Source organism: Suncus etruscus, chromosome 6, assembly GCF_024139225.1.
Source record: "Suncus etruscus isolate mSunEtr1 chromosome 6, mSunEtr1.pri.cur, whole genome shotgun sequence".
NCBI classification, from domain to species: Eukaryota; Metazoa; Chordata; class Mammalia; order Eulipotyphla; family Soricidae; genus Suncus; species Suncus etruscus.
Genome location: NC_064853.1, coordinates 95,326,154 through 95,351,118, shown reverse-complemented (window position 1 = coordinate 95,351,118; position 24,965 = coordinate 95,326,154). Strand labels below are relative to the sequence as shown.

Sequence of the window (24,965 nt, the reverse complement as noted above, 5' to 3'; positions counted from 1 at the left end):
TGCTAGGTCTAGCAACTTCCTTAGTCTCTCTGGTTTTTGTCTTCTCATAGCAGAATATTGTGTTATTGTGTTTTGTTTGTCTACCTCTTTTGCTGTCTGTTTCTTGTCATTTTGTTGTTGTTGTTGCTCTCTGATGTCTACCTAGTGTTTGTTAAAAAAAACCATTTTCATAATTTCAAGTATTATTTCAGTCAGGAGATGGAATCTGGTTCCTACTAATTTTCTTTTGTATCTCTTACTTGGGGAGACAGGGTGTCAGCTTATACTAGGGACTTGAGAACCACCTGAGGTCCTTCCTTCTTCCTACCACGCTGTCAGGTAGTACAAATTTTATCCCTTTTGTAGTGTGCTTTGCCACTGCCTTTGTTCAGGTCTTAACACCTTTCTTTCCTGCAATGTATGTTAACTTTCTGTTCCACTTTCGCTCCAGCCTCAGAGTGGTCATTAAAGCATGAATATGATCTCCATCCATTTCTTCCTCATTTCAGATTGACTTTGTCTCCAGAAGAGATCATTGGAAATAAATGGGACAACTCAAAATATTTGAGAATCCTTAATCTAATTTTAATCTGATTTTGTGGCACTTAATTGGAACATTAAACTTAGAATGTAATTTGGTCTTATTCACTATCAATACTGAAATAAAATAGCATGAAAAATAATGTCAGGAAACAAAACAAAACCCTCAACATTTCAAAAGATGTGGGGATCTAAAATATTAGTTTCCAGAACAGCAGGAGGAAAATCATGCTGGCAAGTTATTAGAAAAACGGGTGGAAATACCTCCAGAAAATAACTTATTCATTTATGTGAGATCTATCAGTTTGATATCGTGGAATCAGACTATAGAGACAGCAGTCTCACTTAATCAGTTTAAGATAGATCATACCTGCTTATTTGCCTTTAAGAAGACAAGGACTTCTTAAAACTGCTTCTAACTAGCAGGACTACTGGTGCAGATCAGGCCCAGACAGTCCCCCTGAGCATTCCCTCTTGCTTGAGCTGTTTCCTTTGTTTATATTCTATTCAGTTTTTGAACTAATTGGATGAGGCCCACCTACCTTGTGGAAGACAATTTGCTTTACTCAGAGTTCACTGATGTAAATGTTAGTCTCATCCCCAAGCACCCTCTGTGTTGACACATAAAACTAACCATACCCACCAAGCAGTGAAATGGGTAGTTTTGAAATCAGTTTCCTCAGGCAGTACAATATATGAATACATATTTATTTTTCCTTTGTGGGTTTGTAAAACTTTACTGTAAGGGAAAATGCTTTCTGCCTTCATTATATTATTTTGTTCTTTTGAGATTTGTGGGGGAATGTTTAGATTTTTGAATTATTAACATCAGTGAACTCTGAAGAGAGATTTTGGAGATATTCTTGGGAGGCTAGAATCCGAGGCTTGCTTGTATTTCACACAGAAGCAATAAAAGCTTCATTCATCCTCATTTGAAATCGTCAGGAAGATCTCACCTGACATTTTCGGCTCCATAGTCTGCAAAGGATTCACAGAATTTCTATTTGGCTCTTTATTAAGCAGCATTAAAAAAATACTCTGCAGTTGATACACTTCTTTTACAGGCAGCTGAGGTTCTCTTTGAGCTCACCATCTGCACAGTTCGATAATTCCCAGGGCAGTTTGATTTGCTCACAGTGGCTCAGACTCAAGGGGACAAGCGCACCTGCACACACTTCAGCCTTGCTGGAGTGCTGGGGTCCCCGAGCGTGGCTTTCTTTCCATCATCTGCTGCCCAAAGCCCCGGGGCCCTGTTTTTCTGCCTGGGATATGCTTGTGCCTCTGCCACGTTTCTTCACTTCTATTCCCCCACGGTCATTTAAAAGCCCATCCAACCCAGAGAAGTACTCCTTGACTGGAAAATCCGTATTTTGTGGCCCAATTTTACCAATGTGTTAGCCGACTGAACCCAGGTCGACACCCTCCCAACCATCATTTGCACTTACATAACACAGGCAGCTGTCTAAGTGCTCCCACCTTGCTGTAAGGAGACGGAATGTCCGGAGTTTCTTTCCATGCCGCCCCCCTGTTTTGTCGAGAACTTCCATGGATTTCTTTTTCTTGATTCTGCTTGTTAAGTTACACATGCTATGTAAGTGGAGGCTCTTCCTCCCAGTCCTTTTCAGTCGTTTGCTCCCTGGGCTGCTGGATTCCAGACTCTAGGAATCCAGAGCTGTTCACTCTGCTGCCATGATGAGCTTTGTTCATAAAGCTACTCACTGTCACTCCCAGCCAGCACGGACATTTTTCAATATGAAATTGAGATTAGCATATGTTGGTGTACTCTGAAGGAGCTGGCTCAGGTTTTCCTCTGCTTGTGTATTCAGAGAAAGCCCTTTTAGTTCAATAGTTGTACATAGATTACTCCTTTTGCAGAGAATACCCAAGGGAATTTCAGAAGCGTTTTAATTTTTCTTAGTTATTTTTTACATTAATTATTGATATAGAAATGTTCAAGTAGCAAAGACAATGAATGCTCTTTTTTTTTTAAAGGCTTTTAGGATGCATTTTTCTAAAAGCTTAGTCTACTGATATTAAGTGTGTTTATTGACTTAACAATGTTTAAATATCTAAATAATTATTAGTACTTATTAGTATTTAAGGCTCAGAGAGATAGCTCAATACACTGGAGCATATGCTATGCCTACAGGAAGCTTAGGTTCCGCTCCAGGCACCAAGCACTACTGGGAGTGACCCCCAAGACCAGCGTTGGGAATAGCTGTAAGTACCACCAGTTGTGGCCCCGCCAAGTACACATACACATATTTTTTAATTTTTAATATTTATTTTGACCAAAGTAGATTATAAATCTTTCACAGTAATTTTTTTAGGTACATAGTGACATTGAATCAGGGGCATTCTTGTTGTTTGTTTGCTTTTGGGTCACACCTGGCAGCCTGGCTCAGGGGTTACTCCTGGCTCTGTGCTCAGAAATCGCTCCTGGCAGGCTCGGGGGACCATATGGGATGCCGGGATTCGAACCATCATCTTTCTGCATACAAGGCAAATGCCCTACCTCCATGCTATCTCTCCGGCCCTATACACATACACATTTAATACAAGCACAGGTCAGGGTATGGGGTTAGTTCCAAATATAACAATAAAGTGAATATTGTTAGAGTGACTCATACAAACTTTGGGACTTCCCAGTGCATAAAATGATCCATTTACATAAGACTGTGATTTTATTAAATATTCAATAGACTTACATAGAGAACAATACCTTTTTTTGTTTTGTTTTGTTTTTTTGTTTTTTCGGGTCACACCCATTTGGTGCTCAGAGGTTATTCCTGGCTAAGCACTCAGAAATTGCCCCTGGCTTGGGGGGCCCATATGGGACACCTGGGGATCGAACTGTGGTCCTGATCCTTGGCTAGCACTTGCAAGGCGGACACCTTACCTCTAGCGCCACCTCAAGAACAATACCTTAATATTAAAAAAATACAGCATCTTTTTTTATTTTGGCGCCAGAGATCAAACCCAGGGCCCTCGACATGCAAAGTTTCAGAATGTGAACTGTACTCCTAAGCTCCATTGCCAGCACATACTTCCTAACTAAATGTGACACTGACATACAAAGCAGATGCATTCAGGTTGGGAAATGGCATGGCAAACTTGCCTGATGCACACTTGCCACAGACCTTTGGTGGACCATCTCTGTGAAGCACCATAGGTGTGGGTTCCAAATATATATAAACCACTTTAATTCTTCTTTTTTGTTTGTTTTTTGTTTTTTGGATCACATCCGCCAGCGCTCAGTAGTTACTCCTGGCTCTATGCTCAGAAATCGTTCCTGGCAGGCTTGGGGGACCATATGGGATGCCGGGATTCAAACCACCATCCTTTTGCATGCAAGGCAAATGCCTTACCTCCATGCTTTCTCTCTGGCCCCTTCATTTAATTTTTATATTATTTCCTCAGTGTCTCAGTTAGGAAAGTACCACCAGCAAGAAATCCCTCACTGTGACTTTGATCACTGAAACAGTTTGAGTCCAATGAGGAGATGGAAACTGTAGGATAAGACAAAATTTCATATGAAGAGTCATTAACCAGCGACTAAGATACAAGGTAGATTGATGTTCACTGAAGCTTAGGAAGGGGTGGGATGTGGTGGGGGGAATGGGGAATGGAGAGAAATACCTAGGAAACACAGAGGTGAAGCTCCTCCTCAAGACTGGTGTTTAGATCTTGTTGAAAAAGTCTAGGATTTTATTCATGGCCATTTACTGCTTTTCCAAGGCTGCACCAGGAAGCCCAGTGTGGCATGCACAGTCAGCACTTAAGGGTGTGGGTATAGATAGAGGCAGAACTTTGGGTGGGTACTGGGGTACAGTGTAGGTAGAAGGACTTCAGAATGTGATTTGCATGTGATGAGGGTTTCAGGAGGTACCAGCTGGCCAAGCAGGAGCTGAGACTGCTGAGGAACAGGGCATTCTGAGTGCATGTGGGGCAAAGCTCTGATGGTTCTCTCCCTTCACCACCATTGCCCCTCTTATTGCAAATGGTGACAGTACTCTCCTCCTATGGTGTCCCTCCAAGTCTTATGCTGAAAGATGTACCAGTGTGTTTACTACAGAGGAACTGTGTTTCAGGGATTCAGTCTCACCTGAAGAGATAGATACTGAAAAGTAATGGCGTGGCATGGAGATACAGTTCATTGATAACTAAATGTTGTCGGGATTTGGATCACCTTTCCCGAGTTTACTGTCTGAGGGCTGCTGTTGAGCCACTTTATACATTTAACAACTCAACTATTACAACAAAGAGGTAGTCGAAGAACAAACATCTGAGTTGGGGTTTGGTAGCATCACCTGAGTCTTGTCCCTGCTCAAGAGCAGTGAGATGGATGGTAAGGAGAGGTACTTTTTAGCTGTAAACGTTAGATGTGTTAATTCCTAACTCTGAATTTCCCTGATAGCACCCAGTTTGAAATTGGCAGGTCCAAAAGAAACGTGAGATCATTATTACAGTGGATTAAAGGGGGAAACATGATGAACATATTTCCTCTCATTATGCTGGGACTGTGAATTATATAGAAATGTTATTGCTTTGCTTAACATTATATCTCATTGATATTTAAATTATAGTTTATTATTGTGAACACTTAATAATAACAGAGTTCCAGAATACCATAGTTACTTGCATAAGTTTGAAAAGTAGGTTTTGAATACTTCAGATGCTTCAAGATCTTCTCTTTCTTAGATGGGGTTGATTGCTTAGCAACCTTTTCTTGAGAATTTTTGCACTTTTCATCCCTAATTAAATGGAAAAATGTGACAGGTGTCTTATACTGTTTCTCTTCACATCAGTTTGTCAGGAATATCTGTCCCTTGGATTAGTGGCTGCTAATGACTTATTTAGAATTGGTATTACTGCTCTGCAGTGTGTCAGTGGAATGGCAGAAAACTGGACCAAAATCATCACCTTCCAGGTTTCTACTTTTGTAGAAAGTAGCTTCTCAAAAGGAGTTTCTTTGTTCTCAGAATGAAATTTTCTAACTGTGGTTGAAGAAATATGCTGTCTGGTCTGTTAGCTCAAGTGAGTGCTACAATGATTTTTGCAGAGAAATGTGGGCTGAGATGGTCTCCTACAATCCTATAAGGTCAAGGTCTTTTGCAAAGTAATCAAAGCTAATTGCACTGTCATCATTATCATCTTTGTCATTTTCATCATCTTTAGATGAGTTAGGTCGTACTTACGCATCTTCTTTTTGGTAATTATATGTAATCAAGCATTTCCCATTAATTCCTTTTTCAGCAAATTTCTCTTAGTATATTTCTAGATTGAAGACTGTAGATATTGACACCTTGCACATTCTGGTCAAGTCTGTATGTGCTTTCTCAGCAACTATCTTTTTTTTTCTAAACATAGCTTGCACACTTTCTCTCACCCTTAGTGACCCACACATGAAGAGAAGATGTCCTGGTGCTTTCATTGTTAAGTGTGGGGTTAAAGTCAACTCTGCAGAGCAACTCCTGGCAGAAGGGTAAAACTATGTAGATTATGCAGAAAGAGACATATATGCTACATTAAACCCTGATTGGACCACCTTGAAAAAACTGGAAGCCTGAACTGGAGAGAGTTGATAACGAGAGTACTTACCTTGTACATGGCCAGCACAGGTTCAGTCCCTCAATTCCATGTGGGTCCCCCAATCACTACCATGAGTGATTCCTGGAGTAAGTAATGCTTAGTAAAGCTAGTATTGCTTTGTAAGCCTGAGCATTGCTTGATGTGGCTCTCTACCACCAAGCAAACAAAAAACAAACAAATGATTGGCAGCATGAAAGGCAAGTGCCCTGATCATTGTACTATCTTTCCAGCAATCCAAACCCCCAATTATTTTGGTTTTGGGCCACAAGCAGAAACACTCAGGTGTTTCTCCTGACTCTGTATTCACAAATTACTCCTGATAGTGCTCAGGGGACTGGGGTTCAAAAGATTGAACCCAGATTGGCTGTGTATCTCTCCAGTTCCATGAACCCCCAATTCTTGACATGGTCTTTAACCTGGCATGTCTGGCTTCCCCTACCCTCAACTCTTATTGTTCTCTTCTGCTCATCTCAGGTTAGCTTCTCTGGTTCTCCTTTTTGCTGACTTATCCCTCTTAAGGTGATGTGCCCCAGAGCACAACTTTCTCAGAGATGTTTTTGCTTCTCCACCTACATCACAAATCCCACATTGAATTCCTATTCACTGAGTTCGGCTTTTCCCCTATTTTTTCTTTTTGCATGATAAATTAAAAAAAATTATATAGGTTTCAAGTGTGCAGTTACATGTCACTTACCAATGGGGTTATGTTCCAAGAAATGCATTTTAGGTGATTTGATGTGTGACTGTATCAGTGTTCTTATACTAACCTAGATGGTACAGCTAACTACATCCCGAGGATATGTGGTGTAGACTATGGGGGGGGGCATTGTGGACATTTTCTGACCATAACTCATTTAACAGGAATTATACTTTGTTTAGATAACTTAACTTATGTTAGATGATCGTGCATCACTTAACATTTAAGCATCTGTTAGATGTCATATTATAATATATGACCTATAGCATTATTACTCAACATTTAAATCTATTATATTATGAGTGCCTGCCATTTTTTGTGGTGTGTACTTATATATCCTTTTGTGTGAGCCCTTCACAGAATGTAGGGCAGGGATGTGGTCCATCCACTGGCATGTGACACTATGTTTCTAGCTCAGTGTGTGGTATATAATGAGACTCAATAAATCCTAGTTCTGAATGGAAGGAAGGCAAATATGAAAGAAAGCCAGTGTGAGAGTGTGGGGATTGTCACAGGTGGAGATGGGCAGGTGATGACAATACAGTGGTGAATGGTGATCAAAGTGGTTTGTAGACTAAGTTGAATCAGGAAACAGGTGCATTCAGTGCATTGCAGAGACTCGGGATTAGTGCTCATTAGCTCTGCAGAGCTGGCCATATTGTAGCCCTGGAAAACCTCTACAGTAGTTTGGAGAACCCTAGTAGGTCTTGCTTTCTTTAAGTCATACTAGTATTAGAATGCTTACAATGCACCACATGTTGAGTAATGCTGGAAAGGTGGTGAGCTGACCTGTGCAAACTTTCACACTGAGGACTTAGGGATCATAGAAATAAGAATAATTCGGGCCCGGAGAGATAGCACAGCGGTGTTTGCCTTGCAAACAGCCGATCCAGGACCTAAGGTGGTTGGTTCGAATCCCGGTGTCCCATATGGTCCCCTGTGCCTGCCAGGAGCTATTTCTGAGCAGACAGCCAGGAGTAACCCCTGAGCACCGCCGGGTGTGGCCCAAAAACCAAAAAAAAAAAAAAAAAAAAAAAAAAAGAAATAAGAATAATTCAGGGCCGGAGTGGTGGTGCAAGTGGTAGGGTGTTTGCCTTGCACATGCTAACCTAGGACAGACCTTGATTCGCTCCCCTGGCATCCCATATGGTCCCCCAAGCCAGGAGTGATTCCTGAGCACATAGCCAGAAGAAACCCCTGAGCATCACCAGGTGTGGCTCAAAAAGAAAAAAAAATATGAATAATTCTATAAAGGTCAACAGCAGTTGAGTAGCAGAGTTGGGATTCTAGGTACCTTGGACTGCTCTGTCCTTGTTACTTGAGAGTCTGGATTTTGTCAGGAGTGTCTCCTGTTGTATTTCCTCTACTGAGCCACATGACCCTGCTTAATAGTCCACAGCAGGGCTAGGAAGACAGCACAAGGGTAAGGCACTTGCTGTATATGGGACTAACCCTAGATGGAATCTCCAACACCACATATGGTCCCCCTGCTTACTGCAGGTAAGCAGTCTCTTCTGAGCACAGAGCCAGGTACAACTTTGCTTTGTGGTCAGCTCTTTGAACCCCAAATGCAGGACTACATAGTCCTCTTTGTCCCCTGTCTTTGGCAGCTCTGCTGCCTACTCCAAGCGTCTTGTCTTTCAGAGGCCATGCTGGCTTCTTCACAAAGCTCAGAATCCTCTTCCATTGCTTTGTAATCCTCTTGAACATATTCTTAGCATTGTATTTACCTCTCATTTTATTTTACTTTATGTTTTATCTTCTTTTCCCAGTTTGTCTGGAAGCTCCTTGGAGCATGACTGGATATTGTACTTGTTTGCATTTCTCTATAGCATCTGACTCAGTAGTATAAACATGGTATATATTCAATAAATATTTGTTAAATGAGTAAATAAACTGTGCTTCTGGTTTGTCTTATTAGGGTTTTGCTTTACATTTCGATGTACCACTGCACTTAAAAAATGTCACTCTTGAATCTAATGATGAAGAAATGAGGATCTTGCATTAATATCTGACTGGGAACTTGAACATATTGAACAATATATGAACTATACTGTTCTTACAGGAAAATGTGCAAATATATTAGGATATTCTCTGCTAGTGAGGCGGGAATGGAGAATCTGGCCACCAAAAAATTGGTTCTAGTGTTAGTTCTTTTGTTTTTAGTTGTGATATGCTACTTAATTTGGTAAGTAATACACATTACAGATATTGCCGAATAAGAATATTCAACATTACTTTCAGCACAATGAATGCCCTAGGGAATAACATAAAAATGTGGTTCAACGTATACAATCAAAGAACTGAACTGTGGATGAAATTTCCCCTGGGCTGCTCTTTTTTTTTCTTTCAGTAGATTGACCTTTCTAATTATATTTTTGCTTAGGCTAATTTTAAAGTTACTGTGCAGTCCCCAAGAGCAGTGTATTTGATGTGTCGAGGGGACACAGACTTAATAGTCACAAAACCATCAGTGAAAGCAAAAAGCTTATTTTCCCCAAAGGATTTTGTAAATAGAGGCTTTAGGATATGATTTTAGGATAAGAGTTAAAAATAGTTTAGCAAATGCTTTCTACATTTGTTTGGTGTTTCCTCCTCCCTTTTTGCATTCTACAACCAAACCCAGACTAAAGCAAAAAAAAAAAAATAATAATAATAATAAAAAACCCACAAAAAAACCAACCAAACAAAACCTCTTAGAAGGATTGGAACAGTCTTATTAATGAACTAATAAGTGTCCTTTTAAAGAAAGAATACAAGTGTCGCAAGGCCTGAACTTTTAGACTTCACTCCTGTCTTGTTCCATTACTTTGAGAAAATAATAAACTCTTCTGTTGTTTTTAATCAAAGAAAAAATAAAGTTCTTTTAATTTTATTTCTAATGGGAGATTGTGAAAAAAGTAAGTAGGGGAGAATAAGCAGAAAAATTATGAACAATACCTATACAACAAACATAATAGACGATACTTATTAGTTCAGTTTAGTTGACTGTTAAAAAGTATTGAGCCAGGTTTCCTGAAAAGAAAATGATATATGAAATTTCTATTTCATTTCACCGATATTAGTTGGTCTTTTATTGGTATTATTAGTGTCAGTACACTAATTTTAATTATTGAGCAAATGGTTTTAGGTCTTCTGAGAAGATTCCAGATAAATGTGTGAGGTTTGATTTTTTAATTATTTTGAAAATGGGTATGAGATATTGCAATGATTTTGAGTCTTTACTTATTATTGAGTTTCATGAATGATTGAGTGAGTCATTGGCAGACCCAGATTTTACTTCACAGGAATATTTGCCTTCCCCTTTTTTTGACCATATGCATCTGTGCTCAGGGCTTACTCCTGGCTCTGCCCTCCACTCCTAAAGGAATTTGGGGGATCTTATGGAGTACCAGAGGTTAAACCTATGTTGGTGGACTGGAGAGATAGTACAGTGCAGTGGTTGGGCATTTGTCTTGTACATGGCCAACTTGGGTTGGATCCCTAGCATCCCATATAGTACCCCTGAGCATTGTCAAGAGTGATTATTGAGTGAAAAGCTAGGATTAAGTTCTGAGCACTGTTGAGGGTAGCTCAAAAACCAAACCTGGTTGGTCAAATGCCAGGTAACTACCTACATTCTGAATTATCTCTCTGGCCTCTTGACAGGATATTTTTTTGAGGGGGGGCCCACACCCAGTGACACTCAGGGGTTATTACTGGCGATGCGCTCAGAAATCGTTCCTGGCTTGGGGGACCATATGGGACGCTAGGGGATCGAACCAAGGTCCATCCTAGATCAGTCATGTGTAAGGCAGATGCCCTACCACTTGTGCCACTGCTCCGGCCCTATGACAGGAAATATTTTGAGGTCACACTAAGGAATGCACTTTATTTTTTAAGAAAATGGAGTTTCTTGGAGAATCGGTTGGTTCTTGATCTGGGGCATAGAACTACATGATGAGTCAATACCAACATTTTGATGGTTTGGTTTTTTGATCACTTCAACATGCTTTGGGGTTAACCCTGGTTCTGCACTAAGGAATTACTCCTGGCAGTGCTCAGGAGACAATCCATATGGGATGCTAGGTATTGAACTCAGGTTGACTCCATGCAAGGAGTTCTACCTGCTGCACTGTCATGCCAACCCCAATACCAACATTTTTTTAAAAACTTTTTATTGATTAATGTGAATTATAAGTCTTTAATAATTATATTTAAGGTACATAGTGAAAGTGAATTAGGGCCATTCTCACCACCAGTGTTAATGCCAACATTTTATGGTGCCATAAAGAAAGGAAATCTTAAACAACAAAATAAAAAAGAAAAGGGAGAGGCCAGGAAATTGTACAGCCATAGGTACAAGACTAATTTTTACCCACCCCTGCTTTGATTTCTCAAAATACACATTCTACCTAGCATTGGTAGGTGCAGCCCTGGGGCTCCTGAGTACAGTCAAGATGGTCTAAGAGGCCACCATTACCTCTTGGGTGGCCCAGATATTCCCTGCAGTGAGCAGCACTGTACTGTGTCTGCAGATCTTTGTGCAACTGACAGTCTAGTAGGTTGAGAATCACCAGTGGGGCTGCTAAACCCCCCCCCCCAAGTACCACTTGGTAAGTAGGTCCCCACCAAAAAAAGGGTGTTATATTGAAAGGTCACCTGTCACTTAAAGAAGCTCCCACAGGCTAAATCTGGGGCAGTTTGTGCCAACAAAAATAAATAACAACTGAAAATAACTCATAGAATAAAGTAACTAACAACCCATGATTAAATAAGCATAGAATAAATACATGAGGAAGAAGGGGCAACTCCTACTTACATAGAATTTTGATTAATAATTCATTCTGATTAATAAGTATAGATGGAAGGATAGGAACCAAAAGTCACTGTTTGGCAGACACCATCATAATAAGTGTTGCAAACTGATCTACCTGTCAGTGCTAAAATTAGTAGGTGAAAGCATGATGAGAAGCAGGATATTTGCATAGTCTCAAAATATCTCTTCACAAGGTAGTTAATAATTTCAAACAGAAGAAATACTTACTCCAGAGTGGAGAAATCCTGACAGCACCTGAAGTAAGTTGTCAGAGTTAGTGCTGTCTCCACTGGGAGCGAAATGCATAGCACGTGACTTCAGATGAAGTGTACGGAAAAGGGGCACCATCAGTTCTTTGGAGCCCCACCCACTATTTAAATTTTATTATTTATTTATTTATTTATTTGGTTTTTGGGCCACACCCGGTGACGCTCAAGGGTTACTCCTGGCTATCTGCTCAGAAATCACTCCTGGCTTGGGAGACCAGATGGGACACGGGAGGATCGAATTGCGGTCTGTACTGGGTCAGCAGTGTGCAAGGCAAATGTCCTGTCGCTGCACCTTTGCTTCTATTTTTTATTTTAAAACATCATAGATTCATATATAGTTGTTTTTCTTGAGGGTAGGAATAGGGGCAGCCATGATTCTTTATCATCCCAGCTGTGGGTACAGTGACAGGGCCCATGTTTTCAATCTGGCAATGCATGGGGACCATATGGTATCAAGAATCAAATCTGGGGTAGGCACATGCCAGGCTTGTGCCTTAACTGCAGTAATGTCTCTCAGCTCTTCACTGACAGTTGCAAGAAAAATAAGAGGGGATCTACCTCATGCATCCTTTTCCTGTCTTCCCACAATAACAGCTGTCTCTGCTAAACAACAGTATGGGGCCATCGCCAAGATTATTGACAGTGATAAAATCAAGTGACAGAACATTTCTATCACTGCCAAGTAGCATTGTTGTTGCTTTTGTATATAGCAAGACCATTTTAAAGAATTGTGAGGGTTTTTTTTTTTGTTGTTGTTGTTATTAAGACATGATAGTTTTTTAATCTGGATCACATGGAGTCTGTCAATATGGTAACTCATAAGAGTTAATTAAAAATTGTAAGACATGGGCCCAGAGAGATAGCACAACGGTGTTTGCCTTGCAAGCAAACAATCCAGAACCAAAGGTGGTTGGTTCGAATCCCGGTATCCCATATAGTCCCCCGTGCCTGCCAGAAGCTATTTCTGAGCAGACAGCCAGGAGTAAACCCTTAGCACCGCCGGGTGTGGCCCAAAAACAAAAAACAAAACAAAAAAAATTGTAAGACACATATAACAAAGCCTACCATCTTAACTATGGTTATACAATTATACATATAACTATGGTTATACAATTCAGGGTCTTAACTGCATTCATATTGTTGTGATCCTCCCCACCATTCATTCCCAGCATGCAGCCATGTTACAGTGTTCATTTCCTTAGTCTCAAAGGCTGAGTATAATATCCCATTGCTTGTTGGTTCCATTGCATTAGCAAGTGTTTGTTAGCATTTAGTTGCTTTATACCTTATGTCTAATGTGAGTCATTACTCATATAAATACCTCTTCAAGAATCTGCTTTCAGTTGTGTGAAGGTGTAGGTGTCATACACAGGAGATGAATTGCTGAATCATATGGTGTTTAGGTTTTTCTTTTATTCTCCTACTTTGATGATCTTCTTTTCTCTTTTAATGTCTTTTCCTACTAGAGATTTAAGTTTAGAAAATTTAAGTTTAGAAAATTCTTTTTTTTAATTTTGTAGTAGGTCTTTAATCAAGTGGGCTGTCCAGAAAAGAGAATATTGAATTTCCTGGCTAAATGGAGAGTATCCCCTTTCTTTCAATCAGATTATATTAGTTCAGTTTCCCTTGGTAAATACAGTCAATAGGACATACAGGAATCCTCTGATAATGCAGGATCTTGCAGCGCTTCAGGCTATCTTTGTGGGTGTGGGTTGACAGCACAGCATACTACAGACTAAAAGATAATAGGGGATTGGGGCAAAGTACTAACTAACCTTTACAAAACTAAGTCCACACAATTTGCTTTTTAGGGTTATATTTAAGCCAGACAACAAAATATAACAGTAATTATATACTAATTGGTTATCGAAAGATGTTGACTAAGCTTTTTTCCCTCATCTGGTCATTTTTCTTCTTTTCTCCTCTGCCTGCCAGAAAAGGCACAGGAACGTAGCATAAAAATGGTCTGGAAGAGGGGCTTGGGTGAGTGAGAGGAAGAGAGGGAGGGTACATAGAGATGTAGAAGAGGGAGGAAAATAGAAGAGGGGGGATAATGGAGAGGAAAGGGAGGAGCATTGAGAGGAGAGAAGAGAGTTCATAGTGATGCTATTCCCTCAACTCCTTTTGTCTGCACATACTCAGCATTGTCTTGATCCCTCTGGGTTAAGAATTAGTTGCCAAAACCCTCCAGTGCTTGACAAGAACCTAATGAAATGGAGGTCGTTCCCACTGGAATGAACCTAGCCAGTGTTTAGCTACCCAGAGTTCTTAAACCTGCCACCCAGTGCTCCGAGTTCAACTTCCAGAGAAGACCAGTTCTGGTGTTTTGTTTCTCACTTTCTGGACAGAAGGAAGTGATCTTCCCAAGTCTAATTTCCTTTTCTATTTTCTATTTGGACTCGTCTTAGTGTAATCCTGGGAGGCCTGAAGGAGAGAGGCATGGGAGGTCTGTCTGTCCCAGGATAGAGGTTCGACCATACCAAACTGTTAAGTTTTATTTGATTTCACCCTTATCTGACAAGTAATCATTAATTTTTTATTTTATTTTTTTTACAATAGTGGACTCTCCAGTCTGAACCAAGAAATAAGTGGAAACATGCACCATGAATTATCGGTGATGTCCACAAAAAAGCCAAGAAGATATCAGAAATCAGTGGTTCTCAGCCAGGATGATTTTGCATTCCCATTCCCCACACACCCCAGGGGGAATGTGACTGCTTGGGCCCGGTTTTGAAAGTCTCACATGGAGAGGAAGTTCTGGTGGCAATTGGTGTATAGAGGAGAGCAGTGTGTTCTGTGATGCATCAGACAGTTCCTGACAACATACAGCAGTAGGGAAGCTTAAAAACATCCCCCACATCAAAATATGTAGAAGTTGCTGTGCAAATAGATGGATGATAAACTCCATGAACAAAACGTCAAGGTGTGCTCAAGTGTGCTTGCTTTGGGCTTTCACAGACTTGCTTTTTATTTCTCTGAGATATATTTTGAAATCATAGTAGATTCACCAATGGATCATTTTCACTTCTAGTTCTGGTATCTTAGCCCTGGGCACCATGAGAGGCTTGGTGAAGTAAAGGAGACCATGGGCAGGGACATAAGCTCAGCTCCTCCTGGTTTTTATTCCATATCAATTCTGTTTAAAGCACTCTGGGGCACAGAGAAGCAGGGAAGGTTTGGAGACAGGCTTCCCAGCTTCCTCCAACTGAACAGCAGTTACCCCTGCAGCACCTGCCTCTCCGCTTCTCTTGGCTTCAGTTGCTTTGTGCTGTTGGTGTTTGTGTCAGAAAGCATTTCCTATGTAGGTCACTTGTGAGCAACTGGCCTGGAAAGAGATTACCTATTTGTCTAGAGAGTAAGATTCTTCTGGCAAAGCATCCAGAAGTAAGGGTTTGGAGGTGGGTGCATGCCTAAAATGCAGCTAACCCAGGTTTAATCTCTACCACCACCCAGTTCTCAGGGCACCATTAGTTATAGCTGGAGGCCCCCATCATGCCCAGTAACTCACATACTCTCAGCATAGCAGGGTCTGAGTAAAACCACATTCACAGATCCTTTCATTAAACCAATGGCCCAGTAGGCTTAGAGCCAGTTGTGGGGGTTACAGAGCACCGCATGGGAGACCCTCCTCCCCAAGAAAAAAACCATTCCGAAGTATGTCTTCTGTAATCCTCATAATGTAAATTGGTCTATATTCCTCCAGCTGGTAAAGGTGAGTTTTACATAATTATTAAAGATAGAATTATAACTACAAACATATTTGTAACCATGGTGTTTAAATAATTATTTAAAAATAAATACAATTCTTTGCCATCCTTACTTGACTGAGTGTTGCAGATTTCTACCAATGTAGAAGAAAAGAATGTTTCAAAATGTGCTTTTGTTATTTTGTTATTTATTATTTTGCTTCAAGTGGGAGTTTCTAAAAACCTGTCAATGGCATTATGGGTGAGAATTTTTAGATATGTTTTTCTTATTAAATATATGGTTTTCTGGGGCCGGGCGGTAGCGCTAAAGGTAAGGTGCCTGCCTTGCCTGCGCTAGCCTTAGACGTCCCGCGGTTCGATCCCCCAGTGTCCCATATGGTCCCCCAAGCCAGGAGCAACTTCTGAGCACATAGCCAGGAGTAACCCCTGAGCGTTACCGGGTATGGCCCAAAAACCAAAAAAAAAATATATATATATATGGTTTTCAAATTTAAAAATTATAATTCCATAGTATAGTAAACTATGTTCTAACTTGTGTTTTTATCATACTATATTATGGATACTTTATTTTAGTATGACTGGAAACCCATTTAGTATATTCTGTACAGTAAGGATGTCCATCTGTTTACTGTAGAGTCATTATAAAAACTCATGCAAATTAAAAATAAAATTGTAAGGTATATTGACTCTCTTATGGAAGTACCATAATGTTATTTATTGTGCCCTATTTTTAATTGAACAATTTTGCTACTAGCCTCTTTTTGAGGTTTTTTTGGTTTTTGGGCCACACCTGGTGACACTCAGGGGTTATTCAGAAATCGCTCCTGGCTTGAGGAACTATATGGGATGCCAGGGGATCGAACCACAGTCTGTCCTAGGCTAGCGCATGCAAGGCAGACACCTTACCACTTGCACCACCACTCTGGCCCCTCTTTCTGAGATATTGAACAACAAAAAATAAAAGATGTGTTGAGTCCTTAGAAAACAGCTATCACTGGGTCGTAGAGATAACACAGTGGTAGGGCATTTGCCTTGCACGCAGCCAACCGAGGAGACGTGGTTCGATTCCTGGCATCCCATATGGTCCCCTGAGCCTGTCAGAGTGACTTCTAAACTCAGAGCCAGAAGTACCCCAGAGCATTGCTGGGTGTTACCAAAAAAAAAAAAAAACAAAAAAAAAACAAACAAAGAGGAAAAAAGCTATCATGAGTACATTGATGTAATTGATGCATAGATGTGTTACTTCAACATTATTGATGTAGTTACATACAACAAACATTTTTGTTTTTGCTTTGGGGCCACACCCGACCATGGTACTCAGAGATTATGCCTGGCTCTGTACTCACAAATCACTTCTGGGAAGCTGGGGGACCACACAGGATGCCAAGGACTGAATCTAGCTCAGTATGCAAGGCAGATTCTCTACCCACTGTGCTATCACTCAGGCCCCACATACATAGAACTTTATGTAATACGCTCAGGCTTTAACCTCTGTGTTTGTGCTTCCTGCAGGCAAATATGTGTATCAGCCTATGACCCCGGTGGAACAGCTTCCAAGCACAGAGATCCCCGTGAAGCCTCGGGAACCCACAAACACCATTCAGATCTCGGTCTCCCTCACCGAACACTTTTTGAAGTTCGCGTCTGTCTTCCAGCCTCCCCTGCCCCCAGAGTCACCAAGGTACTGTACGATTTCCGACCTTTTCATCGACAACTATCAGGTCAAGTGCATCAATGGGAAGATGTGCTACGTGCAGAAGCAGCTGTCACCACCTTCCCACAAAACCAGCCCTGAGGAGGTCTCCGCACACAATGCCTTAATTTCACAAGAGAGCAGTACGCCAAAAATCGATCACTGCTCTTCTCCCTCGAGCTCTGAGGACTCTGGCATCAATGCGATCGGGGCTCACTACGTAGAGTCCTGCGATGAGGAGACGGAAGAAGGAGCAGAACTGAGTTCGGAGGAAGGGTACAGCCCTGAGAGCAGCTGGGAGCCAGACGAGTGCACCCTGCTGTCCCCGTCACAATCTGACCTGGAAGTGATCGAGACCATAGAGACCACCGTGTGAGACACCTGCAGAGATCTTGTGACTTTCCTCTGATGGATCCTTTTTCCACTGCCTTTGGCATTTTCTACCCCTCTCTAGCGATGGTTAGTTCAGTGGTCTGCAGATTAGTTTCACTCTTGAATTAGTCTTACAACTAAGATGTTCTTTTTCTTACAAGATGTTTTCTTTTGTATCTTAACTTACTTTTTAGCATCTGGTGTCCTCCATTGTGACCCAGCCTTAATTTCACTGGGAACTTTAAAAGCAGGCAAGTGAGGATCACAGAGTATTCTGGATCAAGTTGGAGAGCTACCCAGAGTGAAGGAGTTGATGTTCTTAAACTCAGCTGGTTCTTCACAGCAAAACTCTGGGCCTTCCTTGTGGGATACTGACAGGCACCCTGACCCTGCTAGGAGTCAGTTTACAGGCAGGGAAAGGGCATGCACTGCTGGCAGAGGTCAGTCACTCTGTCCCTGCCCTCTCTGCCTCCTGCACTGGGTCTCAACTTCCTCCTGGAGATCTCCTTACGCAGCCAGTTGTGCCCTTGCAGTGGTTCATGCCAGGCAGCCCCTCATCCAGGTCCTGAGCCTGAGCTGCTGCTGTTCTTTCTCAGTCCGGTGCTCATTCCAGCACCTGCTCTGGGGGAACTGATTGAGCAGGGCCAAACTCAACCTGAAGGGTCCCCCAGTGGAGATGACACACAAAGGGCCGTTACCAGAATGTTCTTGGGCAAAGATCACAGGAAAGGTGCTTGTCCTGGGCAGGGTCAGGGAAGGGGTGGCACTGAGCTGGCCTCTCAGTGGGCTCCCCAGGATTCCCCAGCTGTTCTTACTTGTTCTTGAATCTGTGGAAAACTCTTAGGAAGTTATATAGGAATTATATTTAGGAAGCAGCCACATCTGATGTCTTAAGGGGGAAAATATCAGTAATAGTTTTATTAGTTAGCATGGAAATGCTAAAGACAGCAGTCCTTTAGGGATTAGGAATGAATCTAATAGGTTTGATTAATTCTGCTTCATTTGGTTGTATGAAGCATTAGAATGGCTTAGGTGAGACATGGATTAGAATTCAGTAATGATGCATGGATTTTTTTTATGCAAATGCAAAAACAGTTGAAATAGTTTGCTGCTAAGTCAGGAGAACTTATTTTGTGTAAAAACCCATTTACTCTGTTCTAGTCAGTAATAGTCATGGTCTGTTATTCATGCTTTTTTTTTCCTCTTACACACAGAAGGGTGAGTAAAATTTTTCACCCTCTCCTCAGAATTCTATTCTCATTTGTACCAAGTGTTCTTGTGTTAGTTGGTTATCTGCCACTTCTCCAGATCTGCCTCCCCGAGCAGAGGTAAGAATTCAGGGAAGGTGCAATATGAACATGCTAATGGAAACTAGAAGTATCCCCAGTTGGAGGCAGAGGAACATAGGCTACACCCCAACTCTGTGCATATATTGTTGTGGCATTTTTTTCTGTCAGCATTCTGGCACATCTCTGTCCCCAGTTGCATTTTACGAAATAAGAAAAGGCCTATAGTGACCCTCCTTGATCCTGCTACTCAGCATCTTTCACAGATCACCTTTGGCAGAATCTATTCTTCTAGCTGTGTGTGTAGTTCAAGTGCTTAGCTAGAACATTCTGTTAGGTTTAGGTGCCCCTAAGATATTCCTAGGGTCTAGAAAGCAGAACATGCGTATTACATCCAAAGCAGTGTGAGTTAACATGTTTTTCTGCTAGATGAGCTTGCAGCATAAAGTTCCCTCTTTCTGAAATGGAGAGCAATGTTAGGAACTGGTCAGGCCCAGCCTGTAGGAAAAGGAGCCTTTGGACTAGCAGGTGGGCCTAGGAGAGGGCTAGACAGGACAGGCTAGGGAGCTGCTGCCTGAGTGGCCAGCTCTCTGAGGGACCACTGTGTTCTAAGTCCTAACTTCCTTCCTATGCCTCATCCCCATGGGTCAGTGAGGATGACCCCTGAGGGAGGGCATAAGGGGCCTTTTCTTTCTGCATATGGTTCCTATTGGCTCTACTTTTTATTCCTGTCTGCGAACCAAACTGCACACCTGAGAGCCAGCAGGTCTTCAAAGCCATGGCAGCACATGGTTACAGGGCTGAAGTTGGCTCTGTCAGGGCTGGGTTTTTATTAGTAATATTCTACGTTTTCTGGCCTTCCTGGTTTTTAATAACTCCTAAACTGCCACTCACATTAGGCACAATTTTAATGGAATGTTCAAATATGTCAGTGGTTATAATCACTTAAAATATTTGCACAAATCTCTTTATAATAAAAACCAAACTTCACTTAATACTGTTTTCTAGATTTGAGATATTCCACTGATTCTAAATAACAGATACTCCTGGATCTCAAAGGAGCCTCTCTGTCAACAAGCACAAGTGAAATTTGTTCTGGTCCTTCCTAGCACTGTTAATAACTTTTCCAAAATCATATATAACACAACTAGGATTATTTCTTTATGCTTGTATTCCAAAACACAGGTGATAAGGATAGAAAAATGAGTAGTTTCAACTTAAATACTAGGCCTATTCTGTTCTGTATTAAATAAAATAACTCTGTAATCCTGATACTATATTGCTCAACTGTATAAGCATATTTATAGGCACTTTAGACAATGTGTAGACTGCATCTTGTATTATAGACTTCAAACACAGTCATTAACACAGCCATGTTAATAGCCTTTTGTTAATACTTGCACATGGAGAGAAATGAAAGCTTTCTGATTTGGACCTGGTAGTATCTTCTCTCAGAGTGATGGGCGGGGTTGTGTGGATGGAGAGATTGCTTCTGTGTAAACCTGGCACCATTTGAAAATCAGTGTACAAGCGGTTAGGTAGATGATACAGAATAAATGTTCTGTAGACTTAAACTTCTTATCTAACCCAGATTAACTTTAGCATTTTCAGTTTCAGATATGCTCCTAATTTTCCCAAGAAACTACAAAGTACTTAAAATGCTTATGTGGTTACAACTACTTTATATATTAGCAAAGGTTTTAAAATTTCTTGTAATCTTTAAGATGGGAAATGAAAACTTGAAGATAACCTTTCCAGTTGTTTTTCCTGGAAATGGAAGACCTGGATGTCAAGAGTAAGAATGGACCAGGAGGCCAGACCCTGCCAGACTAAATTGAGCTTGTTTCCTGAGGTAATTTTTGGATGAGACCTCAGGCGTGCTTTTTGTCTCTTAACCACTTCCTGGCCTATCCCTCACAGTTCTTTAGGGACTAATCACAACAAACTCCTTTTATGCAAATTTCTCCACTTGGTAATAGGATGCTACCAGATAATGTTAAAAGCTGTCAAAATACCCAGATCTGTTTGGTTGTACAAATACTACTAGGCAAGAAAGAAATGCACATGTTAATATAATATTTATACAGGCAGCTCTTGATGATTTCAACTTGTTTGCAAAATTTTGTTGACACATTTTGGCTTTTTACCTGAGGAAAGCAAAGTTGTAACAGTTCATTTTCTTGCTCCCCTCTCCAGAGGAGGTGCGGGCTGGGACTCCAAGGTATCTCTGGGAGTTGTTTGGGGGTTATTGGGAGCCCTATTCTATGCCAGGTTGGGGATCCCAAGATGGGTGGTGTCTCACAAGGGCATTGCTCTAAATCAATTTGGAATGATTTGCCTTTTTAATTTTTCTATGTCACTAATTTAAAAAAATTTTTGTTAAATAATTTTTATCATGAGCTACCTGGATGCAGGCGTGGTGTAGCAGCAGTCTCTGTGTGAGTCACAATATAGTGGGTGATGGCGGAGCTTCCATCCCATTGGTTCACAGACACTTTTTGAGGCTGTCCAGATCTTGTAATTATTCACTTCCTGGGCTCTTTTTTTTTTTTTAACTGTCTGTTTCCAGTATAATGTTTACTCTACTGTAATTTCCTAAAATTATATTGTTTTCCTAAACAACTCAACTTTCCTTTATGTATAATCTTTTAGAAAAATACTACCTTGTAAAATAAATGTGACTTTTTTTTTTTCCCTTTTGTATATGTGCAACTTTGAGAATTTGGAATATCCTCTTCCCTCACCCCTTAGAGGGAGTCTATCTGACTGAAATCACACAGCGCGAACCCAGGCAGGTGTAAGCTGTTACTGAGAGGATGTGAGATCAGATCAGGATGAGAGCTGTGGTGCACCTGAGCTCTACCATAGAGCTACCAAGGCTATTTGCCTTGCCTGAAGCCAGACTCTGTTCAGTCCCTGGCAAACCACTAGGAGCCGCCACTAGGAGTGAACCCTAGCACAATACCAGGAGTAAGCCCTGAGTTTACTCACACTATTGGATGTGGCCCACAACCACCACCCCCCGCCCCTCCGAAAAATAAAATATGGGTTGTTTCTTTTATCAGATGCTTATACTTTGTGCTAGTAAATAGATAGGTTTCATCATTATCCTATCTGTATGCAACAAAATCTTGAGGCAGTGCTATGGATGGTGCTGTGATGCTAGTCCAGAGTGTATGTACATCCTTGCTTACTGAGCCTTAGGAAAAACACGTCTCTGCAAACTCACATTTCAGAATGGTGGGCTCCTTTATTTTTTAGTGCACAAACCTAGGAACGAACGGCTTCTGGGAGGGAGGGAGAGGTTTGCTTGAATAAGCTCTGGATGAGGGCCAAATGCATTATTGGCAATCACATTATTGTTATTAATTATTATTGTTCCAGTACTGCCATGCTGCTTTGGAAAAATAACCTCTGAAGAAGTGTTTGGTTGCCCTACCCTAGGTCACAAAGCCAGCCGTCAAGATGAACTTGTTGCTATGAGCCCTGCTTGATGGGAGTGGGCAGGAGCATTAGGATTCGGCTGCCTTGGCTCCAGATTCCATGCTTTGGGCCCTCTCGCTTCGGCTTGCAGTGTGGTGGGATTAGGGGGAAGCATGTGTGCCTACCCTAGAACCTGTGGACTCTGGACCACAGGGCTGACTCCTCCTCTCCTGTGAATGCTCAAGTTTGAGGAATGCCCAGAGGCTACCTTCCTTTCTCCCACTTTCTTAAGTTCTGCATAGACCTTCCCCACTTCCACTTTTTATGCAAGTATCTTAAGGCTTTCTTTCAGGGGTCTCAAACTTGAGGCCCACAAGCCACAAACTGCCCTTCGTACAACATTTTGTGGCCCTGCCCTAGAGGAATCTTTGTTTTGTTTTAGTTATTTGGGTCACACCCCCCCCAATGTTCAAGGCTTACTATTGACTTTGCACTCAAGGATCACCCCGACTTTGCCTCCTGCGGTACGCAGGTAAATTGAGTTTGAGACCCCTGCTAGGCCCTTGCTTCTTCCTCTTTGCTCACTCCTTGACCACCACTCCAACCAGCTCTTTCTACCTGCACAAAAGAAAATATCTTTTTTAATTTTCTGTTCTAGTTTTGCACCCAGCAGTGCTCAGGAGCCATTTCTGGATTGTATTCAGCTATGATAAGGGGGATACTGGTAGGACCAAATGTGATGCTGAGGATTTGAACTAATTTTGGTAGGATGTGGGAAATGAGGATAGTGCCTCATTTACCTGCTGTACCATCTCTCTGGTACCAAGAACTTGCCTTTTAAAATAACTTCTGGACAGGCTAATCTCTGCTATGCACTCTTATCCTAACTTAATACTCTTTAATTGTATTTTCAGATTCGAGGGGGCTAGAGAAATAGTATAGTGGGTAAGATGCTTGCCTTGCACTAAGACAGCCTAAATTCAATTCCTGGTATCTCCCAGTGCCTTAAGCGCTACCAAAAGTGATTCCTGAGTGTAGATCTAGGAGTAACCCATAAGCACTTCTGGGTGTGTCCCCAATCCCCTAAAAAACAGATTCTAGAAGGCATCTCATTGTAGCCTCTTACAAATGCTGACAATACAAGCTTTGGCTCTGCAATAAACTTCAGTTTAGTGTCCAACCCTTCAACCACTGGGAACTGGTCCTGCCTCTGACCCTTGGCGTCCCCCTTAGTATTGTACAGAATGAGGAGGCAGAACAGGCCTTCATGATTCGGACTGGCCACCATGAGGAAGATACAGAGCCAGGCAGATAGGGAATTGGAAGTCCAAGGGCAAAACACAAGGTGGAGACCATCTGTCAGGGTATTCATGTTTTGGTTTTTCTTGCTTTCAGAAGTGATTTGGCAACATGACTATGATCAGAAACAAGCGTGTTTAGTGTGAAGATGACGATTGGGGCAGTGGGTGGGGGCTGACGGGTGCTGTTCAGGGAGGGTGTGGCACAACCCTGTGGCTCCCACTCACATTTGCTGGGAGACACTAACAGCTAGGGTAGAGGCATAGGGAGCTATCAAGAACGAGTCCATGGCTGAGCATCAGGAGAAAGTTTGGCCTGTGGACTGGAGAGCAGATTTGTTCCTTCTTGCTCCCTGACTCCGGCCTGAATCTGAGTGGGACTGGTACAAGGGCAGGAAGTCTGGGCTCCAGTGGATCCTCAGCTCCCCAAGACACCGGCCACACACCCATTATAAACACCAGTGACTTGTCTCGAGAAGGACTTGGTGCAGAAGCTCTCTTGCTCCTGTGACTCTTTTTGCCCAGGAAATTCAGCACAGAGCACACTGCCAGAAATGCTTAGAATCAGGATGTGGTTCATTGAGAATTGATTACTTGGCCTTTGAGACCTCCTTTTTTTAGAAAGAGAAATATCGTTTATTTTAGTCAATCCAGTGGTGCTCAGGCGTTACACTGGGTGGTGCTGGGAATTAAATTGGGGTACTGGCTGCAACTGCACACTAGTAAGTGCCTTAGTCTTCCTTTGTACTGTCTCTCCAAAAACTTCCCAGCAGGAGTCAGGAGATAGTGCAAGATTTGGGTACATACTTTGCCTGTGCTTGACCCAGTTCAACCCCTGGCACCACAGGCCCCAGCCCCTGACACCATTTGGGAGGGCCTGGAGGCCTCTGAATACTACTGTGATGGCTCTGGTGGCCCTCAGTACCCCATCCTCGGGACCTTGAAGTCACAGGCACAGTTTGATGAGCATCACTAGGAGTGACTCCCAGGCCCTTACGCACTGCTTGGGAGGTTCAATTTCAAAATATATTTATGATTTATCATCAGTGAATGATGTGCATGCCTGTTCCATGCACCTCCATGCCCAGAGTTGCGTAAGGTAAAAATGTCAACGTCAATGAATGGAAAAGGTCTTGGAAGCCCTGAGCAGACGGTAAACATGACAAAACAGAGCCAGCAGCTCAGGCAAGCAGGACACCCCTATGTCTGGGCAGCAGTGTCCCTAACCGTGTCATCCAGCAGTTCTGTGGGAAGCAGAAAGGGCCATTTTCAGAGCCCATTGCCACACAGGTCATCATACAGGGGATGGGA

The 24,965-nt window shown here is 41.9% G+C and overlaps 1 protein-coding gene across 1 annotated transcript in view; it reads left to right on the top strand.

Moving 5' to 3' along the window:
• C6H3orf70 (chromosome 6 C3orf70 homolog) overlaps positions 1–21,631 on the top strand; it is a 61,646-nt gene extending 40,015 nt beyond the window's left edge. The window contains exon 2 of the mRNA XM_049775894.1: positions 17,095–21,631. Within this exon, the coding sequence (XP_049631851.1) occupies positions 17,095–17,651 (557 nt within the window). The 3' untranslated portion in view covers positions 17,652–21,631. The remainder of the gene's footprint in view (positions 1–17,094) is intronic.
• The last annotated feature ends 3,334 nt before the right edge of the window (positions 21,632–24,965 follow it).